Below are 13471 nucleotides of genomic sequence, written 5' to 3' on the forward strand. Positions count from 1 at the left end.
ACCTAACAAAATACTTTCTTTCAGGAAGCTCAGGAGAGCTCCCTGTAGTGCACCCAGTCTCCTCTGGGCACAGTATTAAACTGAGGTCTGGAGGAGAGGCATAGAGGGAGGAGCCAGTGCACACCCACACCTAAAGTTCTTTTTAGTGCCCATGTCTCCTGCGGAGCCCGCCTATTCCCCATGGTCCTTACGGAGTCCTCAGCATCCTCTAGGACATAAGAGAAAAATTAATACAATCAGAATAAAGAAGAGTAAACAGTTGAACTTTAGTTTATCAGTCTTTATTTTGCAGTCCTTTGTCACAGTGTTAATGACCGGGATGTCTGTCCCTCTACAGTCAAGCAGACGAAACAATCACATTCCAGTAACTTTTAGGACTGCCTACATAATGGTTCCAATAGACCTGACATTTGCACATGGGATAGAAACCATGAGACCTCTAGGGCTGTACACCACATAGAGTGTAATAGCTCGACAGCAGACATTCAGACAGTACTTGGCAACCTGGTGGCACACACAGAATGGCACCTAGACTATGGACGTAGTCCGACATCTTTAGATGGGCACAGGCACAAAGGTACACACAGAATGGCACCTAGACTATGGACGTAGTCCGACATCTTTAGACGGGCACAGGCACAAAGATACAAATCAACAATTGGCACCACAAGACCGCAACAAGGACACAGTTATATTCTTTACCTAGAACCTGAGCCAGGACCTCTGAGTGCCTACACTACATCACGTGACCCTCACACAGTCACATGACCTAATGGGTGTGTGTATGTATGTGTTACCTGCCTGTGTGGACAGAGAAGTTACACAACAGCCCCGTATACAGATTTTCCACGGCTGATAAGCACCCCATTAACCATTCCAGGGCTGCAAAGGCTGATGCCCGCATACTATAAACTCTATTAAAATATAAGAATATTTTATTATTGCAGAAATGCAAAAATATATGTATATTGTTCTATAGGGAAAATGTAGTCTTTCTTTCTGCTCACAAACAAAACAAAGCACACTACAGTGGTATCCACCTGTAACGGCCAACATACATTACATCTTGGTCATTGCACAGGGTACGGCTCATTTTAGGCTTAATAGTACCTGTAAGGCTAGGCACAGGGCTTAGAACTGGCCTTGCCCTGATCCGTTGTCAAACATAGCGGGTATGTAACACAAGTACCACTACATGGGACGTTACGGTTTGAACATATGGACAATGAACAAGCATCTTCTAGAGACAACCCTCTAATACCACAAAGAGGGCAGAACTTCTTTTAAACACATTGGGGACATTTTTTTTGTAAACCGTTGCAAAAGAAGAAGATAAAAGGCAACAGCAATTTTTTTTTTCTCTCTTTCACAAATGTAAAGTGTAAGAACAGACACTAAATCTACCACTAGCACATTAAGTACTTTACATTGCTTAGGAACTGCCACACCTATACTGACAGTGATCATTCCTAGCATGGGTTACACAATGTCTACACAATGTTTATTAATGTATGAGCCTAGTCTGTCATAGTGCAGAGACAGAACATGGTCAGCAATGGTCACTGAGTATGGAGGTCTGCGCACTTTGGGAGATGTGTGGGTGCTTCCAGCAGACTCTCTTACTTCGCTGACTGCACATCAGGGATTAAGAGATTAGACTCAGTGTCAGACTGGGGCATGAAGGGCCCACTGGGGAATGCAGTGGTAGATGCCCAAATTTAGGGGTGCGTATTGTCTCCAGAAGGGGTGTGACCGGCAGCTACATTGGCTTGCCTAGCCATGAGAGAGTGCATGGGCTGGGACACCTGATAAATATATATAGTAAACACTGCTAGTGCGTGCATGATAATGTACCAGATTAATAACAGCAATGCACTGTAGAAAATACACCATAGTCCTGTGCAGTATAAGGTAACATGTATAAAGTCAAATTTAAGTGCACAGTCTGGAACCTGATCCAAGAGGAGGAGGTGGGGCCCCCACGAAGCAGGGCCCACCGGGGGTTTCCCAAGTGGGCCAGTCCAACCCTGATTAGACCCATGTAGCTATTGGGCTAAACCATCAGTCCTCAAATATACTCCGTCAGCTACCCATAGGCTTCATCCAAGAAAAAAAAAACAGGTTACCTTTGGTTGGGCAATTTTAGACCTGAGTTTACAGAATTAACTACTTGGCATGTATAAGACTGGGTAATCATTATATACCATAGGACCTGACAAACCAGAACTCCATTCTTTGGATCCGTTCCCCATGATTGTCCTTCAGGAAAAACTGCTGATGTGACTGTACAGTATCAACGCGGAGCCTACAACACCCTGCACACTGGAGAAGTCAAAGAATGGGACAGAAGGAGCTGAAGCAAGCCACAGATATACACAGAGATAAGCAATGTGCTCTAATTCTTGCGACCTGGCGAGATGTGTCGATGGAATCAAGATGGACACGGAATCCTCTGCTGGCATGAAACAAAGCTCCTTCAGATTACGTTCTTGTCTCCTTCTCATTCACGGCCTTGGTCTCTTCGACGCTCAAGGTGATGAGGCATCATAGATGGGTGCTGTCCTTAGTGTCATACACGGTGCACTCGGAACGTGTGACACTGGCCTTCCGGGCATTACCGGGAACAAGGGTGAGAGGATCTGGGCGAATGAGGTAACTGTGAAGAAGATGATGGAGGTGTTAGTAAATATAACTTCTTTTCTAACATGCCCTCCTACTGCTCCCTCAACTGTTGAATTTCTTGTCTCTCAGCCGACCATCAAACTGTCATACAAGAGACATTAAGTCACAAAGGAATAGAAAGAAGTAAAATGTCAAGGGAACACAAAAAGGAGACAAAGACAACTCAGAAAAGAAAGACACAGAAGATTAAGAAGAGTCACCGTGACACTTCGAGCATGAGAAAGAGGGTTGGTTATTCTGAAGGCTCAATTAAATATCGAGAAAGCACACGGAACACTGTCAAGAGGGAGACATGATGTCAGACCAGAGAGATGCGACAATGTGTAGGATTCATTAGAAATGGGGCGTAGAGAGTAAAAGAAACTCATTAACTGAAAGGAAACAAAATATACTGAAAAGATGAATTCCGTGGCAGGAAACATAATGAAATGCTTTGAGTTATTTACTGACACAGAGAAAAAGAGAAGTGTCCCATAACAACCAATCAGGTTGCATTCATCTAGTTAAACAATTAAGCTGGCTGGCTGGTTGCTATGGGACACAGCACGTATACAGTAATTAAGTAAATATTCCACACCGAAAGCAAAAGCACTTGGCTCCAGCAGGCAAAGGCAAGTGGGTGTAAGAGACTTACATTACATCATTAAGTTCCAGTTTAGTGTCCGGAGAGGGGTTTATAAGGATATATGACAAAGAATTATCTGTGTCCATTATGTCCACTGTAGAAGATAGAGAGATAATTGTTATTGTTTATATACTGATAGCACAAACACAGCACGTGGTGCCCTCCCCTCCCCCTCCTACCCTAGATTCTCCTCCCCTTCCTTCTTTTTATTATTGTATTACTTAGTTGTTTTTGTATACTTTATCTTGTGTCAGAAAAAAATTGGTAGTGTGCCGACATGTATGACGTCTATTTGAATACTGCGTTTTGTAGCTCTATTGATTCTCTGATAACATTTTATGTGTTGTAGCTATATTGTTACCTGTGATATCTTGTTACTTTCTACAGCTAAGTACCGTCTGATACTGTATCATATTCTTTGTATGTTTTTATATTCTCTTTGTCACCTACCTTTACCAATAAAGAGATGAAAGGAAAAAAAAAAACGCAATAAAACAAGATTGAGTATGAACAGAGAAGTAAATTCTCTCAGCTAGCAAACTTACAGCCTATGGCAGGGTTAGGCAACCTGTGGCACTCCAGCTGCTGTGATAGAACTACACATCCCAGCATGCCCTGACACAGTTTTAGCATGCCCTAGCAGCAAAACTGTGGCAAGGCATGATGGGAGGTGTAGTTTCACAGCAGCTGGAGTGCTATAGGTTGCCTACCCCTGGTCTATAGGGCAACACTTTTGCTAGAGTTTGGAAACCCTGCAGATTACTGGCACCAAATTGAGGCCCCAAACCTCTAAATTCACTGTTCAAAGGGTTTGATGGGGTTCTATAAACTACCATTGATGCCCATCTGTTTTGCAGTGGTTTTCTTCAAAAGTCCATGGAGAAAAAAAAACCCACCATAAAACAGCCAAATCTACCTGGCACTTCAAAAGAGGGCATTTTATTAACCAAGCAATATTATTTATTAATTTTATTAAAGGGGCAATGTTAATTGGGGATTACAAATGTTTTTTTATAATGGGGAAACATTGATTAATTTATGATGTGGGCACCGTATATAACGCACAAAAATTATAAATGTTGCCCCCCCCCTGCCCCTCCCCACCATAAAATATTTTTAAGCACAAATGAAAATTCATATTGCCCCTTTATTATACGTAATAATAAGAATATACTCACCGGTAATTCTATTTCTCGTAGTCCGTAGTGGATGCTGGGTACTCCGTAAGGACCATGGGGAATAGACGGGCTCCGCAGGAGACTGGGCACTCTAAAAGAAAGATTAGGTACTACAGGTCGGGTATCCGTTATCCGGACACCCGTTAACCGAAATATTCCGAAAACCGGAATATTTCAGTCCTGTAGTGACGTCATGACACGGCCAGCGTCATGACGTCACTGGAGTCTGCGGCCAATCACAGACAGGTGGGGGAGTGGCTTTGCAGCCATTCCCTCACCGCCGCTGACTCCCAGTACCCGCCGCTGACCCCTCGGACTCCCCCACTGATGCGCCAGTTCCACGGGACCCTCACCGTCGTGCTGTGCTCACGGCGGTCCTCCCTGCCGACTCGCTGGATCCCCGAAACCCATACAGATAACAGGTAATCTGTTATCCGGAAAAATCCCATATCCGGAATGCTCCTGGTCCCGAGCATTCCGGATATGTGATACTCAACCTGTATCTGGTGTGCACTGGCTCCTCCCTCTATGCCCCTCCTACAGACCTCAGTTAGGGAAACTGTGCCTGGAAGAGCTGACACTACAAGGAAAGGATTTGGAATCCAGGGTAAGACTCATACCAGCCACACCAATCACACCGTATAACTCGTGATAACTATACCCAGTTAACAGTATGAATAACAACTGAGCCTCACTGAACAGATGGCTCATAACAATAACCCTTTAGTTAAGCAATAACTATATACAAGTATTGCAGAAAATCCGCACTTGAGAGGGGCTCCCAGCATCCACTACGGACTACGAGAAATAGAATTACCGGTGAGTAAATTCTTATTTTCTCTGACGTCCTAGTGGATGCTGGGTACTCCGTAAGGACCGTGGGGATTATACCAAAGCTCCCAAACGGGCGGGAGAGTGCGGATGACTCTGCAGCACCGAATGAGCAAACTCAAGGTCCTCCTCAGCCAGGGTATCAAACTTGTAAAATTTTGCAAACGTGTTTGATCCCGACCAGGTAGCAGCTCGGCAAAGTTGTAAAGCCGAGACCCCTCGGGCAGCCGCCCAAGAAGAGCCCACCTTCCTCGTGGAATGGGCTTTTACTGATTTAGGATGCGGCAGTCCAGCCGCAGAATGAGCCTGCTGAATCGTGCTACAGATCCAGCGAGCAATAGTCTGCTTAGAAGCTGGAGCACCCAGCTTGTTGGGTGCATGCAGGATAAACAGCGAGTCAGTTTTTCTGACCCTAGCCGTCCTGGAAACATATATTTTCAGGGCCCGGACTACGTCCAGCAACTTGGAATCCTCCAAGTCCCGAGTAGCCGCAGGCACCACAATAGGTTGGTTCAAATGAAACGCTGATACCACCTTAGGGAGAAATTGGGGACGAGTCCTCAATTCTGCCCTGTCCATATGGAAGATCAGATAGGGGCTTTTACAGGACAAAGCCGCCAATTCTGACACACGCCTAGCCGAAGCCAAGGCCAAAAGCATGACCACTTTCCACGTGAGATATTTCAACTCCACGGTCTGAAGAGGCTCAAACCAATGTGATTTTAGGAAATCCAACACAACGTTGAGATCCCAAGGTGCCACTGGAGGCACAAAAGGGGGCTGAATATGCAGCATTCCCTTAACAAACGTCTGAACTTCAGGCAGTGAAGCCAGTTCTTTTTGAAAGAAAATAGACAGGGCCGAAATCTGGACTTTAATGGATCCCAATTTTAGGCCCATAGTCACTCCTGACTGTAGGAAGTGCAGAAATCGACCCAGCTGAAATTCTTCTGTTGGGGCCTTCATAGCCTCACACCAAGCAACATATTTTCGCCATATGCGGTGATAATGTTTTGCTGTCACATCCTTCCTAGCTTTTATCAGCGTAGGAATGACTTCAACCGGAATGCCCTTTTCCATCAGGATCCGGCGTTCAACCACCATGCCGTCAAACGCAGCCGCGGTAAGTCTTGGAACAGACAGGGCCCCTGCTGTAGCAGGTCCTGTCTGAGAGGCAGAGGCCAAGGGTCCTCTGAGATCATTTCTTGTAGTTCCGGGTACCAAGTCCATCTTGGCCAATCCGGAACGATGAGTATAGTTCTTACTCCTCTCTTTCTTATTATCCTCAGTACCTTTGGTATGAGAGGAAGAGGAGGGAACACATAAACCGACTGGTACACCCACGGTGTCACTAGAGCGTCCACAGCTATCGCCTGAGGGTCCCTTGACCTGGCGCAATATCTTTTTAGCTTTTTGTTGAGGCGGGACGCCATCATGTCCACCTGTGGCCTTTCCCAACGATTTTCAATCAGCTGGAAGACTTCTGGATGAAGTCCCCACTCTCCCGGGTGGAGGTCGTGCCTGCTGAGGAAGTCTGCTTCCCAGTTGTCCACTCCCGGAATGAACACTGCCGACAGTGCTATCACGTGATTTTCCGCCCATCGGAGAATCCTTGTGGCTTCTGCCATCGCCATCCTGCTTCTTGTGCCGCCCTGTCGGTTTACATGGGCGACCGCCGTGATGTTGTCTGACTGAATCAGCACCGGCTGGTTTTGAAGCAGGGGTTTTGCCTGACTTAGGGCATTGTAAATGGCCCTTAGTTCCAGAATATTTATGTGTAGGGAAGCCTCCTGACTTGACCATTGTCCTTGGAAGTTTCTTCCCTGAGTGACTGCCCCCCAACCTCGGAGGCTTGCATCCGTGGTCACCAGGACCCAGTCCTGTATGCCGAATCTGCGGCCCTCGAGAAGATGAGCACTCTGCTGCCACCACAGCAGAGACACCCTGGCCCTCAGGGACAGGGTGATCAGCCGATGCATCTGAAGATGCGATCCGGACCACTTGTCTAACAGATCCCACTGAAAGATCCTTGCATGGAACCTGCCGAATGGAATTGCCTTGTAAGAAGCTACCATCTGTCCCGGGACTCGCGTGCAGTGATGCACCGATACCTGTTGTGGTTTTAGGAGGTCTCTGACCAGAGATGACAACTCCTTGGCCTTCTCCTCTGGGAGAAACACCTTCTTCTGTTCTGTGTCCAGAATCATACCCAGGAACAGCAGACGCATCGTAGGAACCAGCTGCGACTTTGGGATTTTCAGAATCCAGCCGTGCTGCTGTAGCACTTCCTGAGATAGTGCTACTCCGACCAACAACTGCTCCCTGGACCTCGCCTTTATAAGGAGATCGTCCAAGTACGGGATAATTATAACTCCCTTCTTTCGAAGGAGTATCATCATTTCGGCCATTACTTTGGTAAATACCCTCGGTGCCGTGGACAGACCAAACGGCAACGTCTGGAATTGGTAATGGCAGTCCTGTACCACAAAACGGAGGTACACCTGGTGAGGTGGGTAAATGGGGACATGTAGGTAAGTATCCTTGATGTCCAGTGATACCATGTAATCCCCCTCTTCCAGGCTTGCAATAACCGCCCTGAGCGATTCCATTTTGAACTTGAACTTCCTTATATAATTGTTCAAGGATTTCAAATTTAGAATGGGTCTCACCGAACCGTCTGGTTTCGGTACCACAAACATTGTGGAATAGTAACCCCGTCCCTGTTGAAGGAGGGGAACTTTGATTATCACCTGCTGGAGGTACAGCTTGTGAATTGCCGCCAGTACTACCTCCCTGTCCTGGGGAGTAGCTGGCAAGGCTGATTTGAGGTAACGGCGAGGGGGAGACGTCTCGAACTCCAGCTTGTATCCCAGAGATACCACTTGTAGAACCCAGAGATCCACCTGTGAGCGAACCCACTGGTCGCTGAAGTTCCGGAGACGGGCCCCCACCGCACCTGGCTCCACATGTGGAGCCCCAGCGTCATGCAGTGGACTTAGTGGAAGCAGGGGAGGATTTTTGTTCTTGGGAACTGGCTGTATGGTGCAGCTTTTTCCCTCTACCCCTGCCTCTGGGCAGAAAGGACGCGCCTCTAACCCGCTTGCCTTTCTGAGGCCGAAAGGACTGTACTTGATAATACGGTGCTTTCTTAGGCTGTGAGGGAACCTGAGGTAAAAAAGTCGACTTCCCAGCTGTTGCTGTGGATACGAGGTCCGAAAGACCGTCCCCAAACAATTCCTCACCCTTATAAGGCAAAATTTCCATGTGCCTTTTAGAATCAGCATCACCTGTCCACTGCCGAGTCCATAATACTCTCCTGGCAGAAATGGACATTGCATTAATTCTAGATGCCAGCAGGCAAATGTCCCTCTGTGCATCTCTCATATATAAGACTACGTCTTTAATATGCTCTATGGTTAGCAATATAGTGTCCCTGTCAAGGGAATCAATGTTATCAGACAGGGAATCAGACCACGCTGCTGCAGCACTACACATCCATGCTGAAGCAATAGCAGGTCTCAGTATAGTACCTGAGTGTGTATACACAGACTTCAGGATAGCCTCCTGCTTTCTATCTGCAGGCTCCTTTAAGGCGGCCGTATCCTGAGAAGGCAGTGCCACCTTTTTTGATAAGCGTGTGAGCGCCTTGTCCACCTTAGGGGATGTCTCCCAGCATAACCTATCCGTTGGCGGGAAAGGGTACGCCATTAGTAACCGCTTAGAAATTACTAGTTTCTTATCTGGGGAACCCCACGCTTCTTCACACAATTCATTTAACTCATCAGATGGGGGAAAAGTTACTGGCTGCTTTTTCTCCCCAAACATAATACCCTTTTTTGTGGTAACCGGGTTAATGTCAGAAATGTGCAACACATTTTTCATTGCCGTAATCATGCATCGGATGGCCCTAGTGGATTGTATATTTGTCTCATCCTCGTCGACACTGGAGTCAGACTCCGTGTCGACATCTGTGTCTGCCATCTGAGGTAGCGGGCGTTTTTGAGCCCCTGACGGCCTCTGAGATGCCTGGGCAGGCGCGGGCTGAGATGCCGGCTGTCCCAAAGCTGCGTCATCGAACCTTTTATGTAAGGAGTTGACTCCACATATCCATCCACTCAGGTGTCGGCCCCGCAGGGGGCGACATCACACTTATCGGCACCTGCTCCGCCTCCACGTAAGCGTCCTCATTAAACATGTCGACACAGCCGTACCGACACACCGCACACACACACAGGGAATGCTCTGACTGAGGACAGGACCCCACAAAGTCCTTTGGGGAGACAGAGAGAGAGTATGCCAGCACACACCACAGCGCTATATAAACAGGGATTTACACTAACAAAAGTGAATTTTCCCTATAGCTGCTTAATATACTCAGTTTGCGCCTAAATTTAGTTCCCCCCCTCTCTTTTTTTACCCTTTGAGCCTGGAAACTGCAGGTGAGAGCCTGGGGAGCTGTCTTCCAGCGGAGCTGTGAAGAGAAAATGGCGCCGGTGTGCTGAGGGAGATAGCCCCGCCCCCTTCTCGGCGGACTTCTCCCGCTTTTTTATATACTTTTATGGTGGGGGATTATGCACATATACAGTTTGTTAGACTGTATTATGTGCTTTTTGCCATGTAAGGTACTCTAATTGCTGCCCAGGCCCCCCCCCCCAGCGCCCTGCACCCATCAGTGACCGGAGTGTGTGGTGTGTATAGGGAGCAATGGCGCACAGCTGCAGTGCTGTGCGCTACCTTAATGAAGACCGAAGTCTTCAGCCGCCGATTTCCTCCGTTTTCTTCCGTCTTCTGGCTCTGCAAGGGGGACGGCGGCGCGGCTCCGGGAACGGACGATCGAGGTCGGGCCCTGTGTTCGATCCCTCTGGAGCTAATGGTGTCCAGTAGCCTATAAGCACAAGCTAGCTGCAAGCAGGTAGGTTTGCTTCTCTCCCCTAAGTCCCACGTAGCAGTGAGTCTGTTGCCAGCAGATCTCACTGAAAATAAAAAACCTAACAAATACTTTCTTTCCTAGAAGCTCAGGAGAGCCCCTAGTGTGCAACCAGCTCGGGCCGGGCACAGATTCTAACTGAGGTCTGGAGGAGGGGCATAGAGGGAGGAGCCAGTGCACACCAGATAGTACCTAATCTTTCTTTTAGAGTGCCCAGTCTCCTGCGGAGCCCGTCTATTCCCCATGGTCCTTACGGAGTACCCAGCATCCACTAGGACGTCAGAGAAAATGTAGCTCATTTAATGAAATGAAAGAATAATTTTCCCACTAATACATTAATAAAATTGTATTTCCCCCAGAGAATGACGTAAGGACGTAAGAATTGCCCTCATTATGGGGCTTGTTCTGTGGTGCAGTCTGGGTTAGTATGTCCCAACTTGTTGCCGGAAATAATGAAGTCCGAGTTGGCCGGATGTGGCGGTTCCCGGCGGAACGTGGACATTTTTTTAAAGCGGCAAGCATGTACAAAGCAAAACCATGCTTTTAAATGATTGCCGTTTAAAAAAAAACATACGAGTTTGGCAGGGAACCCGCACCTCCAGCCAACTTGGACTTCATTACATTCGGCCCTTGGTTTGTCACCAGGATAGGAAGAGTCAGGTGTCTAGTTGATGGGCACTGTTAACGTGACCCTGGATTTGTGGTTTATATGGCACTGTGAATCAGTGGCGTAAGTTCGCCCTAGTCGCCCGGAGGCATGATAAATGTTGGTGCCCCACCTACATTCTGTATACACACACACACACACCCCCACACACACACCCTTCATATGTAGCTATCCGGCACTCATGTTGAACAGTAGTACAGGTTGAGTATCCCTTATCCAAAATTCAAAATCCCCAATTCTTAGGTCCCCTACTGAGATAATGACATATACTGTATATTATAAATATTATATATATATATATATATATTTATTTATTATTATAATATATATTATGTATATAATATATATGTCATTATCTCAGTAGGGGACCTAAAAGTTGGGGATCTTGAATTTTGGATAAGGGATACTCAACCTGTAGCGTGCTCAGGTGCCTTTCCCAATAGTAATATAGATACACATACAAAGTGGACGGCACTCCAAGTCAATCATCACAATAAAATAGATACCAGCATACCTTTATAGCACACCTACAGTACTCCCTCACCCACCAGCGTGTCACAATGTAGATGCTTTGGCGCAGTGGTGTGCCGATATACTATATATAAAAAACACACAAACGCCTCTTTCACTTAAACACACACACAAATGCCACTTTCACTTAAATGCACACGCCTCTCACTTATACTCACACCTCTTACTTACACACGCCTCCATAGCTTAAACACACACATGCCTTTTTCGCTTAAACACACACACCTCCTTCGCTTAAACACACACACTCCTCACTTACACACACGCCTCTCACTTACACAAATGCCTCTCACTTACACATGCTTCCTTCACTTAAACTCACACACGCCTCCTTCATTTAAACTCACACACACGCTTCCTTCACTTTAACACACAAACATGCCTCTTTCACTTACACACACACAAATGCCTCTTTCACTTAAACACACATATGCCTCTCTCACACATACACACATACGTCTCCCTTACACGCACACGCACCTCTTTCACTTAAAAACACACACACAAAAACAAACACATGCTTCCTACACACACACACACACACACACACACACACACACACACACCTCACTTAAACATGCAAACATAAAACACAGTGCTGCCAACATTTATTAAAGACCCCCTAGCACCCCTCCCATTTCCAACTACACCCCCCCCCCCCCCCCCACAGTGCAGCCTGAGCCTACCTGCTGCTATCAGCCCAATGGATGTACAGAGAGCTTCACTCGGCCAGCTCATCTGGAAGGGCCTGGCAGGAGCTGCGTTCTGGATCCCCCCCTAGCCAGCTCTCTGTATATACTAGGAGGAAGCTTCCGTGTCACTGACACGAAAGCTCCTCACAGCGAACGATCTTCAGGGTCAGGCAGCTGGAGACAATGCAGGAGATCTGCCCCCTTGAGGTCAGGAGCCCGGCGGCAGCCGACTCCACTGCCTCCCAGAGTTTTGCCCCTGCTGTGAATGTACCTGGTGGGCAGTGGGTATGTCCTGTCCCTTATATTGGAGTCTAAGGTCATGCGGTTGGAGGTACATAGTCCATGTTATACGGCTTTTCATTTCCACATTTATCATGCGAATAGTCAGACTCTAAATGACACATACTATACTCAGCTGTTGAGAGCCCCAGATGCTTCATCCTGGTCTTCACTAAAGCGTTGAGTTCCTGTCGCTCTGATCGCCGGTATAGGCTCATTCTCTGTTGGCTGATCCGTTCAGAAGCAGATTTCCCAGGCTGCCTTGCCCCTTTACGAGATAGCCTTCTAGCCCACTGCATGCTCTTCTTACGCAGCAAGGGGTGCTCAGACTGGTCGCTGGACGTCGAGTTGCGGTGTGGAGCACGGCTTTGGATCGTGTCCCCCCATCGGGCTTCCCTTGTGTCCTCATAGTCCTCCACACTGATGGAGACTTGTGACTGAGAGGAAAGACGTGCAATAAATAAATATTCAGACGTTGCTTAGTGGAAGTTAGAACATTCTGAAGATATACAGTGCAAAGTGCACCTCTCTCCTACTCATACCGGAGGCAGCCATCTTGGGGGGCCGAACTAACCATCAGGAGTTCGCAGCCTTCAAATGATTTATCACGCCCAATCTCCTTTTTAAAGTGATCCCCGTTATCGCACATATCGCGCTCATAGTAATCAGGTTCAGCTGTGTAAAGGGTTGGGTGTCCTCGCTACCACAGGGGTAGCGAGCTGAAATGATTATACCTCGCCCATCAGCAGACACAGAACTGGTGTGGAAGGGGTTGAAAAGAATTGAATACCGCCCTATGTGTTCATTTGTAAACACTGACAATACAGAGACACATCATGATCAATTGTTCACAAAGGACTGGTTGGTTCCTAGTGAAAGGATTGGCTGTATACTACTGTATATTATCCCAACACATAACATGGCTGCCGCCTATCTTTGTCTCAGGTGCTCTTTAAGAACTGAAGGCCTGAGTGAGAAAATGAACAGGCTGTCTGCCAACTAAAGGTACTGTATACAATAGCAAAACAGCAGATGTTATTCCAGATAGAGCCTACTAAT

At 47.2% G+C, this 13471-nt stretch overlaps 1 protein-coding gene across 4 annotated transcripts in view; it reads right to left on the reverse strand.

Moving 5' to 3' along the window:
- Positions 1 to 265: 265 nt before the first annotated feature.
- LOC134936382 (potassium channel subfamily T member 2-like) overlaps positions 266 to 13471 on the reverse strand; it is a 245676-nt gene continuing 232470 nt past the window's right edge. For all 4 annotated transcript variants that reach the window (XM_063931414.1, XM_063931413.1, XM_063931411.1 and 1 more), the window contains 3 exons: positions 12540 to 12849; positions 3317 to 3401; positions 266 to 2656 (listed from right to left, as the gene is read on the reverse strand). In XM_063931414.1, coding sequence (XP_063787484.1) covers positions 2545 to 2656; positions 3317 to 3401; positions 12540 to 12849 — 507 coding nt within the window. In that variant the 3' untranslated portion in view covers positions 266 to 2544. The remainder of the gene's footprint in view (positions 2657 to 3316; positions 3402 to 12539; positions 12850 to 13471) is intronic.

The sequence above is a fragment of the Pseudophryne corroboree genome, chromosome 6, assembly GCF_028390025.1.
Source record: "Pseudophryne corroboree isolate aPseCor3 chromosome 6, aPseCor3.hap2, whole genome shotgun sequence".
In the NCBI taxonomy this organism is placed as follows: Eukaryota; Metazoa; Chordata; class Amphibia; order Anura; family Myobatrachidae; genus Pseudophryne; species Pseudophryne corroboree.